At 35.3% G+C, this 15889-nt stretch overlaps 1 protein-coding gene across 1 annotated transcript in view; it reads left to right on the top strand.

The window, feature by feature from the left end:
* Nucleotides 1–15889, top strand: part of LOC139093389 (uncharacterized) — a 120613-nt gene that overhangs the window by 8323 nt on the left and 96401 nt on the right. The window contains exon 2 of the mRNA XM_070644092.1: nt 2079–2311. Coding sequence (XP_070500193.1) covers nt 2079–2311 — 233 coding nt within the window. The remainder of the gene's footprint in view (nt 1–2078; nt 2312–15889) is intronic.

Here is a 15889-nt window from a genome sequence, read left to right as displayed (position 1 = left end):
CTGCTCGTGGCACAGTCATTTTAATTAATTCGTTATGTATTGTTATTTTCATGTGGCAGTAAAATAACAAACATAAAATAAATTAAAATTAATTCCGCATCAATCAGGTTAAAATGGAATGGAATGGGGGGGTGCTTTCACATGTTATGCTGAATGGTTGAATAAATCAACGTGACGATGTGAAGCTTCTTCTTTCTAGAATAAACAGACGAAAAAAAAAAATTAAATCAATAAATCATCGACTATCTATGTTCAATGTCTGTATATATCCTCAGATACGAATCAATGTCAATCAGGTGACAAATGTTGAACTTTTGGTGCAGTTAAACACATGCCGGAATGATTTTTTTGCTTGTTGAATGAATCCGCATCATAAAATGACCGATTTTGTCGTCATGGTTAATTAATGCTCAGATGTGTCTAGTTACGGATATTGTGGTGTTTTTGTTTAAAATTCGGAAGAATAAAGTGTTGATGGATGTGGGATGTGATGATGCAGTGAGAATTGTTGTTGAGGATTTTGAAGGTTTTATGGCAGAACTTGAAGTTGACTTGTATTTTGTATAGAGCTTGACTCAGTCCAGTCTATTTGAATTGAATCGAATCGAGTCAAGTTGAGTCAATTCACGGCAAGTCAAGTCAAGTCAAGTCAAGTCGACTTCGAGCTCTGCAATTTTGTAGTACAGCTCCATTTCTTTTTGACATCTTGTCGTCTATATGGCCGCCCAATGATGCTCTAGCGGCCATATAGCATTGCTGAGGGCGTAAACCTTCATTTCTACCAAACGTCACTAACAAATGACAACACAAACTTCAAATAATTTAAAATCAACAACCACTCGACAGTTGGAACCAAAATTAAATAAAAATCGTTCAATCTTCCTCATGTGCCTCTAGTCACGTCCGTTAAAAAAATTCTCACGTAATTCCAATTTCACTTCCACAGAAATAATATTTACATTCATAAAAACAGCACCGGTAAAGTCAGAGAATTAATGGATGTCATATAATTACTTTAAAGACTACTGACTATGAATGGACGGTTCTTTTTTCCACCATGAATATCAAATTTTTTTTTGTTCAGCCTCGACCACGTTGACACAAAGAATCTTTTTTTACGATATTTTTTAAGGAGCTTACAAGTTTTGCTTGCCAATTGACAGAAGGCAATCTTCTCAGGCCGCAGACATTCAAGACATTTCTTTTTTTGCTGCTGTGTGTACTTGTGTAAGCTTCTTATGTCATTCACGGTTATGTATTCTCTGAAGAGACAGAGAGTTTTTATTTATTTTTAGGAAGTTTTGAAAGATAAGAGGGGGGACTGAAAGATAAGCTCTGGACGGAGTTGGGAGACGTTTTGTTGGGTATTTACTGGTATGTTAATACTCTTAAGCTTAGTCGAGTTGAGTTGGATTTTTGGAACAGTCAATTTGATAATATCTTAGGACAAAGGGACTGTTCAGTTAATGCGTAACGAGGAAAATCGTCTTTTTAAGTCACTCCACTCTAAGAGCCTTAAGAACCACGGCCCCTCTCCATAACAAACTATAAATACAACGTCCATCTCTCTCCATAACCCCTAATAGTACTTGAATAGGACTGCATAATAAAAAAACAAGTTCATTCTATATTAGAGGATATGACTAAGGCACAAGTCGTAGATATGGCCGACAAATCCAGCCTCAAGCCAGAGTGACTCTGGTACCAGACCAGATTTGATGAAATCCGGTTTTAGGTCAAAGTCAAGTCGGCATAGAGCCAAGCCTTTGATGCTAGGCTCGATTTGATGAAATTCGGTCTCAAACCAGAGTAAAGTCGCACTGATGCCAGATTTTCGACCATTTTTACGCCTTGTGCTTTCGAAGTATGCCTTCAGGTGAAAACTAAGCTAAACTCTTAAATTTACAAGTGTATTAATAATCAGAATAATACTTAGCAACATTATCAAGTCGAGATAGTAAGAGACTTCGACAAAAAAAAATAAGAAGCTGAAATCACAGCAAGACAAATCATAAATAATAAAACTTTGGCATAAAACTTAATATTTTTTCTCATCCTTATCTCCTCTTCATTTTCAGATTTACGATCGCTTATAAAGCATTCGGAGGACTCAAGATACTCAACAATCATTTATGTATTGAATAATGTATCGAAATTAAACAGCGATGATAATAAAATTAATGACTCATCATATCGTCATACAGCCACAAGTTCGCAAGATGACATTTCAGGGTATTGTGATGTTCTGTCGACGGAACTTTCAATGCTGTATAACAAAAATATCATCTTTTGGCCGTGCCCTAAAATGAAGGTAAGAATGAGATAGAAAATTACTTTTATTATTGTTATTATACAAAGTGGAACTAAGAAGAACTGAGAAAAAAATTTGTTTGCGATGCCGGAAAAATGACAAAAAAACTTATTCACATTCTTGATTGAGTTTGGAATTTTTGTTCCTTACTTTTTCTTGTCATCTTCTTAGCAACAATATTGTCTCTCTACGACTAAATTGGATTTATAATTTTATTAGGTCTTAAATAATGAACTGAGAATCTGTTGAATTTGTTGCTTTGACAATTTGGTAGGAATTATGATGTCAAGTGGGAAAGTTTTTTGAGGGTAGATATAGCTGGCAGAAGCGTATTCAGAAGGGGATAGCTAGAATCGTGTATATCAGTGGTGGGCAACTTTTTGTTCTTTGCGGCATATCTTGGAGGTACCGAAACCACACATGGCATAGGGTTCGTGAACATTTTTTTGGGTTTTCCAGACATTGGTATGCCGCGACACACAAGTTGATCGACACTGGTGTATATAGTCGCCCTTTAGGCTAAAATTTACAGCTTTCCTTCAAATTATGTTTAATTTCCATAGATCAGGATTGTGACTCATATAACAAACATTCCTGATGCTTTACGCCAGTGTTGTCCAAACTATGTGTCACGGCACACTTATGTACCGCCAAATTTCTTTGAGAATGACATGAACGGAATGCCATTTGTGGTTTTAATCGTGGCTTAGTACCATGTTTAAACTACACTGCTTTACGCTGATGCAGTGTTGGACAACCTTTTTTTTGTCACGGCACATCTTAGTCCAGAGGTGGGCAACCTTTTTGTAGTGTTCCGCAACATGTAAGTTGCTCACCACAGTACCACGAGATGGTTCAATATCCTATCTTGACTAAAATATCACCAAGCATATAGCCCTACCGAAAAATAAGCCTCAGATCAGGCTCTAAATTTACCTTTAATTGTGAATATAAACAAAAAAAGTCTAAATTTAAATAACAATTTCTTCTTCAATTTCAATTATGTAAGTCAATCCGACAATCCAAAACAAATTTCGTTAACAGCAGCAAAAACACCACAAGAAAAACAAGAACGAAAGCGTGTGTTATGAAAACAGCAAGCCTTTCTTAGAAATGCAAAAAAGAAGAAGATAAATCAGATTACATGATGAAAAAACAAAAAGGAAATAATATCAAATTTCATAATGTATATCATGCTTATAAAAGAGATTTATCCACAGATATTACCTAAAATTACATAAATTTATCTTTATGCCTAACATCTTGATTGTAGAGTTTGATGAAGATGTTTATGAGAATGTATAAATATGCATTAGATGAAATGAGTTTGAAAGTGATTGGGCATGTAGATGAATTTCAGCACCTTGCTGTGTATAATGCAACAAAATTGATGTGGATGATTGAATTTTGGGATTTATGGCATGAAATTATTCAACTGGAAGTAACTTTAATGCCATAAAAATTTAAAATTCCAATTTTTCCTATAAAAAATGCAGCACATTCAGTTCGTATTTTTCCAATCATTTCCTTCACTCCAAAATTTTCTACAATCATCTATAAATCACCTTCACTTCGTTTAGTTCCTCGCTACAATTCATTGCCACAAACTGAAGCTTGAACATGAAAAAAAAGTGAACCGAAAACAAGAATTTAGTATTTATGTACACATGTCAGAGGTGATTTTTGGGTGTTGGTGCTTAAATGATTGGATTTTTAGGACATGATCTGAGTTTGATATTGAGTCAAATACAGGTTCAAGTCCCAATTATTGGACGTTATTGAACCTTTATGATGTAATCAAGGTACATATAAGCTTTCAGGCTTTTGTGGTTATAATGGTGACTTGTTGGCAGGGGCAGAGCCAAGAAGGGCTTTGTGGGGTCAACATGAGTATGCTTGGGTCTCTCTCTCTCTTCTTAAACTAGTGGTAGACAGCCTATTTTATGCCACAGCTTACATTATTGGTAAGCTACGACCGAAATCGCTTACGTCCTTCGGATCATGGCACAGCACACTAGTGTACCGCAGCACACAGGTTGCCTATTACTGCCTTTAACACTGGAAGACTACTTCCTCGGTATATTTCGAGCTACTCTCCTGCATGGTGATTCGCTGATGACTAGAATGCGCCAATAGATGCTTTATCTCAAGATTGATCCCTTCCATCCAATCCCCAAATACACACACTTAGCCTAGATACCCATGGAGTGCCAACCCTGCCCTCCTCACTCATGCATTGCGTATATCAACAATAAAAATATTCAATAATAATGAAAATTTATGCACAACCATTAATGTCAGTTACAACATCGTCACGAAAAAATACTTTAATATAAATCAGCTTTCCGTTCATTTTCACATGAACAGGAGGAGACATGAAAATATACACGCGGATGAAGTAAAAAGCAAGTAACTGGAAGTCTCAATGTGGGAGTTTATTCGAAATTTTTGTTTTTACTACATGCACGAAACATAAGTAATTTGTATGTAGATGCTGTAACAAAATGCTTTGAGTTTCAATAATAATAGGAATATCTTCTTGGAAGGGTAAATTGCTGTAGGGGGGTAAGTTACAGAAAGATGTAATAATATTCCAGGAAAAATTATTATATTTGATTTGAATTAATTGCAAAAGTGCGAGGTTTATTGGCATTTTATCAAACAGCATGCAGCGTGGGTTTTAATCATAAATTGTTAATTAAAATGCAGCAATTAATTGTTGTGTGTTTAATTGGCTTGGTTGTGTAATGAAGCAGGGGGGAAAATAGGATTTATGGATGTCACTGTGGCGTGACAGTCACAGCGGTCTGACAGTCACAGTTGTAGTGCAGTCACAGCGTTGTAGCAGTCACAGTTGTTGTGCAGTCACAGCGGCGTGATAGTCACAGTGGTATGGCAGTCACAGCAGTGTGGCAGTCACAGTGGTGGTTCAGTCACAGCGGTGTGGCAATCACAGCGATGTGGCAGTAACATTGGGGTTTAGCAGTCACAGTGGTGTTGTAGTCGTAGTGTTGTGACAGTCACAGCGGTGTAGCAGTCACAGCGTTGTGACAGTCACAGTGGTGTGGCAGTATCAGTCACAGTGGTGTTGTAATCAATGCGATGTGGCAGTTAGAAAGTCAATTGAGTGATTGTTTGCATATTTTGAAGAACTTTGTCCAATGAGAAATGTCGTAACTCCATAAAGCTCCCCTCTAGCCACTCTCAAGCCATAATCTCACCACCTCCTTTTGCTATGCCAATTATTTTTCTAGAAAATTCCTCAAGTATAAAAAGAAAAACCTCAACCATCTTCCATCAAGTCAGAACAAAATTGAGCCATGCTTTCTCCCCTCCCAGCATTCATCAAAAATTTAAAAGATTCTCATGCAAACAAGTGTAACATAAAGATGCAAAAGAAAAAAATTAGGTCACGAGAGCATACAACATACAATTTAAAGCAAATGCTTGGATGAAGAAGAAGAGCAAGGAAAGCCATTAAAAAGCACGAACTGGAACAAAAAGCAGACGGAAAGAGAGCTTTTTTTGTTGTTGGAATCAAATGATGCTTAATATGCCACTTATGACTCGTATGATAAAATGATAATGCCCTCAGCTGTATGTATAATTACGTTGTCAAACGTTACGTTCCGTGTGTCTAAAAAAAGGTTTTGAGCATGCGGGATTGAAATGCTTGCTTTTGTGATGCTTAATTGAATTATGAATCGACAATTTATGCTTAAAAGTTATCAACACTTATACTCGATTAAAATTTAAATGCTGTTTCCTTTTTTTGTCTCATATTTCATATTCACCTCTGCATATGGCAGTGATGGGTAACCTGTGTGACGCGGAACACTAATGCAGTGATTCGGAACCTTTTATTTATTGCTGCACACCGTAAGCTTCGTCAAAAACCGCACAATCGTGTACCGCGACACACGTGTTGCACAGCACTGCACTAATGTGTCGACAAAATTGTTTGGAAATGACATGAACCGTGCGGTTTTGATCGAAGCTCATCATCAAGGTGTGCCGCGAAAAAAAGGTTGCCCACTCCTGAATATCCTCATACACATTGATGCTGCCGCTTGTCGATGTAGCACACATTTTTTCATTCATTTTTGAGAGAATAAAAATAAAAATTTTGTGCCATATTTGCTATAAGAGCTTTTGTGTACATGAAATGTTAAATATAACATGTACGAAATATTTTGTTGTTGTTGTGAATTTAAGGAAGAAAGGGAAGCAAGTGCTTCGGAAAATATGCTTTTTTTATTTATGTACACAAGGATTGTTTTTTGTAGGAAAATTTCAGGAATTTTTTGAATGACATTTTTAGTTTTTTTTGTAAAAGAATTTTTCATTCAGAATTTTATAGATGTGGGATTAAGTTTTATTAAGGTTTTTTAGGAAGGAATACTGGAAGGTGAATTTATATACCAGGAATTAAAATTTTAGAATGGCTTGTTTCTGGATGATTACAGCTCTCAAAAGGGGGTTTCAAAAAGGTCAATTTTTCATTTTTCGTCAGTGGTGGGCAACCCACGTGTCACGGCACACTAATTTGCTGCCATAAAATTATGGAAATACCATAGCAAGCCCAAAAAGCACAGTTCGATTAACCGTCCGAAAATATATCCCGAGGACGGCGTGACTTGATACAAGATTCGATTTAAATCTGGAACAATGTAACCAGAGTCACAACATTTCGGCACCATGCCAGAGTCCCGATAGCCTGATGCTAAGTTAAGGATCAATTTAAAGACTTATGCTTTTTGAGAACAATTTGATTAAATAATTTATAATATGAAACCATAAACCTAATTGTATTGGATATGATACATCAACAGGCAATGAGACTGCTTTTAGGTACCTTAGTGTTATTTCTATACCATTAAAGCACCCTCTTTGCATGATATGATCCACCAACTTTTATTGGCATTCTTAATAGGCAAGTCTTCAAGTACTTCATGCTTTAACAAACAAATTCATTCACATGCTGCAAAGAAAATTTAAAATTCTACAATATTTACATAAAAAACTTGAAAAAAGCACTTCCACCTTCAAATACACGACTTAAAAGAAGTATAATAATAATAAAAATTAAAATCAAATTGAAAAAAAAAGTTTCAAAAAGAAGAGATTTATGATAATTGAATTTTCGTGTTTGAATTTATTCTTTATTCTTGTTCCGAAAACAGAATGAATAAGCACAAAAAGGCAATGAATTGAGTAAAAAGACAGTAAAAAGAAGAAAATCTAAAATAAATGGATTAAAAACTTTAGCAAGTAATAAAAATCAGCACACGAAGGAAATGTAGTTGAGAAGATTACTCAAACTGCTTAATGTAGCTTATTAAGTGTGGCTTTGGTGCGAGAATTAAGCATGAACATATATTATGGCAGTTGTCTGCTTTAAATTCAGCAATAAAATGCAATTATATAAATTTAAATATTTCACCTCAGTAATTTAATTATGAAAATTTTTAATTAAAGCTCTGTGTTATGACTATAATCACTGTTATTAAGTGACTATGCTGTTCATTGAGTTTATCATTAAATTTTTTTATCGGGCAAATTTAATTTTTAATGAATTGTTTGATTATTCAATGGCTAAATACTCGAATATTCGCTTTAGTTGGGCGGAACAGACAGCGATTAGTCAACTTTATGTCTAGTTGTGAATTTGTAGAGTTGGCATGCTAGTATCGGCCTCTGTTGGGCATTGGTCGCTTGGAACAGAAGTTGGCTATAGTCAACAGGTTTCCAATGAGGTAAATTTGAAGCTTCATAGCAAATTAGACAAAAATCAAGTTTATGACTAGACATATGCATGACTTATTAGACGCAGCCTGTACTATTATGGGTTATGGTCTGAAAAAGGCATTGAACTTACTTACTGGAATCATGCTCCGACTTGGAGTCTATATTGCTACAAAATGCCTTCCATCTGACTCTGTTACTGGCTGTATCACAAAGTTTGTACAAATTCTCAGTTTTTACATCTAACTGGCATTCCTTCATTGCCGTCCTACGCCATGTTTCTCATTGAATATCCTACAAGATCAAATTTTCAATGTTGCGATTAAGGAACACTTATAATTGACCTGTTATTATCTTTATCGTCCAATTAAGTCCATAACATCAGTTTTGACCAGATGTTGCTTTCCTTTGCGTCACTTACAAAAGAATGCTTCCCATCTGACTAGTTGTGACTGACTCTTTCACCTACTTATTTCTTACTTACTTTGCTGGCCGTACAAATCAACTGTGATCCATGGTCTCCCTCAGATGTCGCATAAAGCTGGTTAGTTCTATCGCTGACTTCCGCCTGCCAATTGCTAATACCAAATGCAATGTTGTATCTATCGACAGCTTCCTTCCAGGAACTCTTTCACCTAGTTTGTACCAATTCTGAAATTCTTACATCATTTCTGGATACACCCCAATGTCTACAACATCCATTTCATCACACACGACTAAACTTTATCCCCTTCCTTTTTTAAACAATTTACAAATTTTCAACCTTCAACATCCTCTCAATCAATTTATGATTGACGCTTCATAAGAAAAATGTCCATCAAAATTATATTTGTAGTGTGAAAAAGTTCCATCCGCAAATAATCACCCAAAAAAACTTTACAGACGACCTTCCGGGAATTCATCCATAATTTTTCATCCGCAAATCAATTTTAATCTTTTTACACCTCCTATCTGCCTATCATGATGAATATAATTGTGTAGAAAATAATATTATGTTAATGTCATAAGGTATGAAATGGAACTGTAGAGCTTAGACTAGGCTTGAATTGGAAATGACATATTCTGTGGAAATTTAGAAGCAGTAGGAATTTATTTGGCTGCTTGATAAAGGCTATAATGGTAGGCTGCATGATTAAGTACCCTGAATGACAAGCATCAGCAAATTCCATTTGTTTCGTCAAAATGGACCATATGCAGACGTGTAGATGCCGTCAGGGTCATCTATATGTCATTCCACTGTGCTGCTCGGATACTCAAATAAATTGCAACATATCCACTAACTTTACATTCAATTATATTCTTAAACTAACTCAGATAATAATTTCAATCAAAAAATATCCATCCATAAATCCACAATAAATTAGAAAATCTCCTCTATTATCCAAATGATCCACAATATCATATTATGATGATCTCAAAAATTGATAATAAGATTAATGATGCTACAAAATTGTAATGTCTGTAGATATGATGCATTTCATATAATATTCAGTGTAGTCAACATTCAGACGATAATCTATGTGGTATGAAAGGAATTATTACATCATCGTAGTGAAGGAACTTACTGTTAGGATGATTTTGTCAGGATGGGTGGAAGTGGCAAAGGGTTGTTGTGTTCTGGTGGATAGTAAACCTGAATTTTATAGATATCCCGAGCTGCATCTTGTCGACTTAATACAAAATCCGAGTCAACTTCGAGATCTGCTTTTTTGCGTCTTACCGCGACATTTTGATGCTGTAGCAAACACGGTGTACTGTTCTGGTATCAATGAATATGCTTACAAGATCCAGTCAATCGTGACTATAGATTTGTGATAGATTTATCCAAATCCGACTTAGTCATGCCTAAGTTCATACCTTTCGGGAATCTAACCAAGTCAGATCTGATTGGAATCAAATCCAATTTCTTTCAAATCAACCTAAAATATCCGCAATGTTAGATCACAGGACTTGCGATGATAATTCAAATATAATAATGCAATACCATTATGACTACAACATCCATTTTATTCATCTCGAGAGAAACGAACGTAGGTCTGTGTTTACAAGACTGCTTCATTTAATTTCATTTCCAACAGAAACTGTTTGTATGCTCAATAAAGCAACCATCTCCTTCCTCCTTCATTTTTTATATATATTCAGCTTCTTATCTTGTGAAGTTGACTTTATGGTTTTTGATTAAGTGAGGTTTGCGGAGCATTTTTACTTATTTTGGAGTGAATGTTTATGAAATGAAATGGATGGCAATTGGATTATGGAATGATGATGGAAGGAACTTAAGTATGATGAGGTCTTGGGATCTGTTTGTTTAAGGCAATAACTGTCAGATTATTATGGTTAAGATTAAAATGTTAAGGTGTTGTTTTGGATGGTGTGGGATGGAATTGGAAGTTGATGGGAGTTTTGTTAGCATTGCCCGAGAAGCACAAGTTGGTAAATTTGTCCTTAATCCGTCACCAGGTCTGTAGGACTCTAGAATGCTGTATAGTGGCTCAGAATCACGTTTTGTGACATAAGACTGAGACAGAGACGTATTTTGGGAGGGGGTCGGTACTTGGTGGATCCTGGCTTCACTTTAGGATGGAGAATCACCCAAACATCATCACCTTACCCAAATTCCCCATCCAATTCACTCTAAAATTCCAAAAACCGATAAAAATAAAATTTTGAAGCTCCAATTCCTCCACATCTTAGTTACCAATTCCAATTTTCATATACATTTCGATAGCAACGCAACAATGTCTTTACAACATCCAATGACAATGTCATAAAGAATTTAATAACACGATGTCAACTGCACCGCATTACAGTAAAGTCAACATTTCTATTAAATTTGTTATTTTTCTCATAATTTCTACTGAAATCACTCAATTCTATTACGTTACTACCGCCAACACATATCTACTGCTACACATCAGTTGAGTAATTATTATTATTAAGCATTTTTAAAAGCACATTGTGTGCATCACCCACGTACATACGTGCTTGTAAACTAATTATGTTCAATTTTGCTTTTTCTTTGACATTTCTTTTGGAAGGGATTTTTATATGTTGTGCTTTGTCTAATTATATTACTTCTTATTTTGTGCATACATAAGAGGATTTATTGGGTTAATATTAAAAAATAATGACAGAAAATGAATAAATGAATGAGCTTAAAAATGATGTAAGTTATAAAAAGTTGAATGAACAGGATTTGGGATATTTCCACATACTCAATTAATTCGTTGAGCATACCTTAGAAAACGTCAGAAGCAGGCGCTGACATTGGCTCCTACTTGTTACTTATAAGTATCAGTCCGAAAACCCTAGTGAACTGAAGAATTTGGTCCAACAAGCGGGCAAGGATGATTGACTCTCTCAAAACCCTTTTATAGTATAGCTTCATCTGTTAGAATAAGATTCTTGTAATGGTCATTTAGCGGTACATCATTGAAAAACAAGAAGTAAAAGGGACACACAAAATGTATAATTTATTTATGGCACTTTGTCATTTAATAGAATAGCCCCCAATAGCTCAGTGGCAGGAGCATGTACCCGGATATCATATGACGTGAGTTCGATTCCCATTCGGTATTCTGTTGTTGGGAATTAAGCTTTTTCTAATAGATCAACACTGTCTCGGTACAATGGTGAAAAAATTTGAACCTATACACCATCTAATGTCTCTTTAGCTCCATCTCCATACTAAAATTCAAGGCAACTTCCATTTCCGAAAAGATCCGCTTCAAAAACAAAAATCAACAGCATGCGCTGACTTTTTCCTAATTTCATCTTATTAATTTATTTATGTTTATCTAACTTAACAAAAAATCTCTGCGACATTGCCGTTGTCTCATCCTTCCTCCTTTTCAATTTTCTTCAATCTTTCAGTATTAATAAAATTGCATTAAAAATCTTAACATAATCTCATCTTAAAGCTCTGCCACAAGAACATCTTTTGTTATATTCTCTGTTCCAATTTAATTCCTCTTTAAACTTCTTCATCCTTTGTGGCACGTTGTTAATATCAGGGATGTAGTTGGGTGGGTGGTAGTCAACTGAAGAATTTTGTCCGAATGAGTAGTCCCTCCCCCTCTCTCATCTTTGGGACATAAGAATGGATTTGAGGGAAACTTGTTCCTAAAGATTACAATTTGGAGTTGCTTGATGGCTTAGTGGCTTCAGTCATAGGACTTAAGAATTGCTCTACGATCCAGTGATCATATGTTCGAGACTCAATTAGCAGTTGCTTTAAATCGCTACTCGTAGTCTCTCTTTGTAGACTATAGACAGTAATATTGACAACATTAGCTAAACTAGAGTGACCAGCACATTGATATGCCTTTAACAGTTTCCATTCCCCTGCACAATATACTTCCCTACCTCTACCTCTGCACATCATCCTTCACAACCATACGAATTACTTTATATCATTTTTTTCTCTCTCATTTCGGTTTCTCCTCCCTTTCATCAGCATAAATTCACTTCATCTCTTCTTCATTCATCTCTTCCTTTCTTCTGCTGAATAATGTAATCATTGTACGTATGATGGAGATGAGCTTCGTACAGTTCTTAGAAGGTAGAACGTCATTCAACAACTCTTTTTTTTTGTATAAAATCATTTCAGTTCTTTTTCTCCATCTATCGTCGTCATCGTTAAGTCAGTGAATGGATATTTCCATTTTTTTTTCTTGTGTCTGTTCTTGCACAATGAGTAGTTTTTACTCGAGCACGAGCTTAAATTATATCATTATCATGACGATTTTATTCTTCCTTTTTTTTGCGTCCTGCTACAGCTGAGTTACTTTTGAATGAGTGCAAAAAGTAATTGAAATAAAGGATTTAACAGCTTTATGAAGGAACAAGAAACGAGGGGAGATGTGAAGTATAGAATGGAAGATGAAAATTGAAGTGGCGTCCTTAAAAATACTTTTTTTTTTCGTTACTTACACCTGCTCGACGAGATATAGCTGAATTGTAAAAGACATACTCATTCTTTTGTGTTGTTTATGAGCACATGAGGGGTTAGGGGTTGTAGATGCACGGTTTTATGGATTTAAAATTGTTGAAAAATCGGGTCGATTTCTACAATGGTTGGACGATACTGTATGGTATGGTACGGCAATATATAGGCACATCACGGATAGGTTGCAATGGTAAACCTGGTCTGGCATACCTGTATCGTACCATTGCAGCACTATACCGTATCAGCGATGCATAACACGTATACCACTGCACCATAACAGTAGTGTACCTAATCCGTGCCATACCGTCCCCTGAATCCCTCCTAGTCACCGTTGCCCAATAATGGCTTGACTTTATCCAAAACTAATCCTAGAATATATTTAAAACTGGTCCAGAAAACAGCAAGCATGAAATACCTCCTTAAGTCTCATTTACCATCAATCAGACTCCATAATCTGCTCGTTATCCTTCCTCAAGCTCAAATAACCGTCAATAACCGACTAGAATATCCACATTAATTAAATAACCCCATAAAAATTTAAATATTGCTGACTAAGCACAAAAACATAGAATCTCTAATAATCCACGGTTGTAGCAAAAATGTAAAAGTCTAATTTCATCACTTTCAGCTTCAAGTATGTGTACAAGTCGCATGCTATTCTCCTGCTTATTATTAATATTATTAAAACTTGTTTCACTTCTTCTTCATGTCAACTCGAATTGTTGTGTAATTGTTTTCATCGTGAAGGAGCTCCTTTTGCTATTGTTAGGGGTGCAAGACCATGATGAACATAATAAACAAGGCTGTCATTGTACATATAATTTTACATTCCACAAAATGGCGCACTCCGATGCTAAAGTAAACGGTGTATAACATAATTTACTTAACTTTTCTTTTTTTGTGTGTACTAGAAATGAGCACACAAAAAAGTACACGACAACTAAGAAGAAAAGGAACGGAAAAAAATGTAGAAGACATAATTTCCCATGTGATGTTGCTTCTTGTTCTCACTCTACACTCCGTCACTTTGCTTCGTCTGTGTACTTGAATTTTATTTCCGTACTTTTTTTGATTTCATTTACTCGAAGCACAAGAAATTTATTGTACTTTTTTTTGTGCTTGTTTGTTTTCTATTGAGGATGTTGGAATGGCAGCAAAAAAGTAAAAAATAAAAAAACATTTAACTTGTTTCATTTTGTGATTTCTTTGTGAATTTTGTTTCTAACTACCTCAAGGGGTTAGCTCAGTTGTGGGCAACCGTTTTTCTGTCACGACACACTTTAGAACTAGAATAATTCCATGCTACAACATAGTTTCATGACATAACAGTGTTGTCGTGACACACCAGTGTTGTCGTGACACACCAGTGTTGTCGTGACACAACAGTGTTGTCGTGACACAACAGTGTTGTCGTGAAACAACAGTGTTGTCGTGACACAACAGTGTTGTCGTGACACAACAGTGTTGTCCTGACACAACAGTGTTGTCCTGACACAACAGTGTGTCTTGTCATACCAATGTGTCGTGACACAATCGTGTGGTGTGACACAAAAGTGTGCCATGACAAATCAGTTTGCCGTGACTCAACAATTTGCCGTCACACAACAATCTGCCGTGACATGACAATCTACCGTAACACACAGGTTGCCCACCACTGAATTAGTTTATAGCACTAATGCATTTATTTGATTTTAAAACTTTCTCTTTTTTGTTTGTGGGATAGAGAATTTTACGGAAAAACTTTACTTGATAATGTGGATTAATATATGAAAAATTTCATAGTTCTGCTAATAAAATTAGATTTTGAAATTAAAAAAAATGTGAATTTTTGATGCACAAATTGCATTAAGCGGAAATGTATTTCATACTTTTAAAGTTGTTCCATATTTGAAAAATTATTTATTTATTAATTTTGGTGTAGAAAAAATAAAAAAAAAAAAAGTCCTGACCTGAACCCAATAGAATTTTAAATGTATTAAATTTCAAGGACTTGAACCTTTGATTTTTGAATATTTTCTAATTATTAATCGTTAAACCTTAAATGCTTGCAATGATTATTACAATTTAAGTAGCAGAACTATAAATCAGGCCAGATGACATGCATCTCCAGTCGATGTCTACTTCAAAGACATATTTCTACCTACTTGAACCTTCATAAATTGAAATTTTTAACGATAGTATCAATTCTTCAACTAACTTACATTCTTTGAAAAAGCTAATTACTTCTCATTCATTGTACCCATTTTTCACAGAACAGCCAGCACAAAAGTTTCAATTAATGTAAATTTACATCTTGACATTAAAGCAAAGCTTCCACATAATTCATGCTTTCATTATTGTCGTCTCCTTAATGGAAAGTAATTAAAACTTTCCATCTCTTTCTCTCAATTTCGTCTTTGTCTCTTTGCATTCTATTATTTCCTTATCCTTCACATTGCTACTTACAATAACAATAACATATAGCCTCGAGATAAAGAAAGCGTCAAAGAAAAAGGAGTTAAAGATTTACATGCGACCCAATAAAACTTATTAGCATCAATCTAAAATACCAAGAACCATTTTCATGAACATTATTGTCATCTTTTAACAGCATCTTGATTGTATATTGTTTCAAGTTCATGTTTGTTTTCTGTCATTTGCATGTGTGGTTAGAAGGGAAGAATGAGAGACTTGATGAGACAATTGAGGATGAGAATGATTTTAATTTGGTGGGTTTTGGGGTGACTAGGACTGTTAAAGAAGGGGAATATTGTGGTATTTTGGCAATAAGTTCTGAATATGGATTCCTCTCCTGACTACCTGACCACTCACTGGCTACTTGGCTTCCCTATGGTTATCTGGCTAATCCCTGGTTATTTGGCTAATCCCTAGTTATCTGGTTAACC

The sequence above is a fragment of the Chironomus tepperi genome, unplaced genomic scaffold (genome assembly GCF_022539635.2).
Source record: "Chironomus tepperi strain 1889 unplaced genomic scaffold, CSIRO-AGI_Ctep_v1 contig_335, whole genome shotgun sequence".
NCBI lineage: Eukaryota > Metazoa > Arthropoda > Insecta > Diptera > Chironomidae > Chironomus > Chironomus tepperi.
Note: the sequence above shows the minus strand (reverse complement) of the source record. Positions and strands in the feature narration are given on the sequence as shown.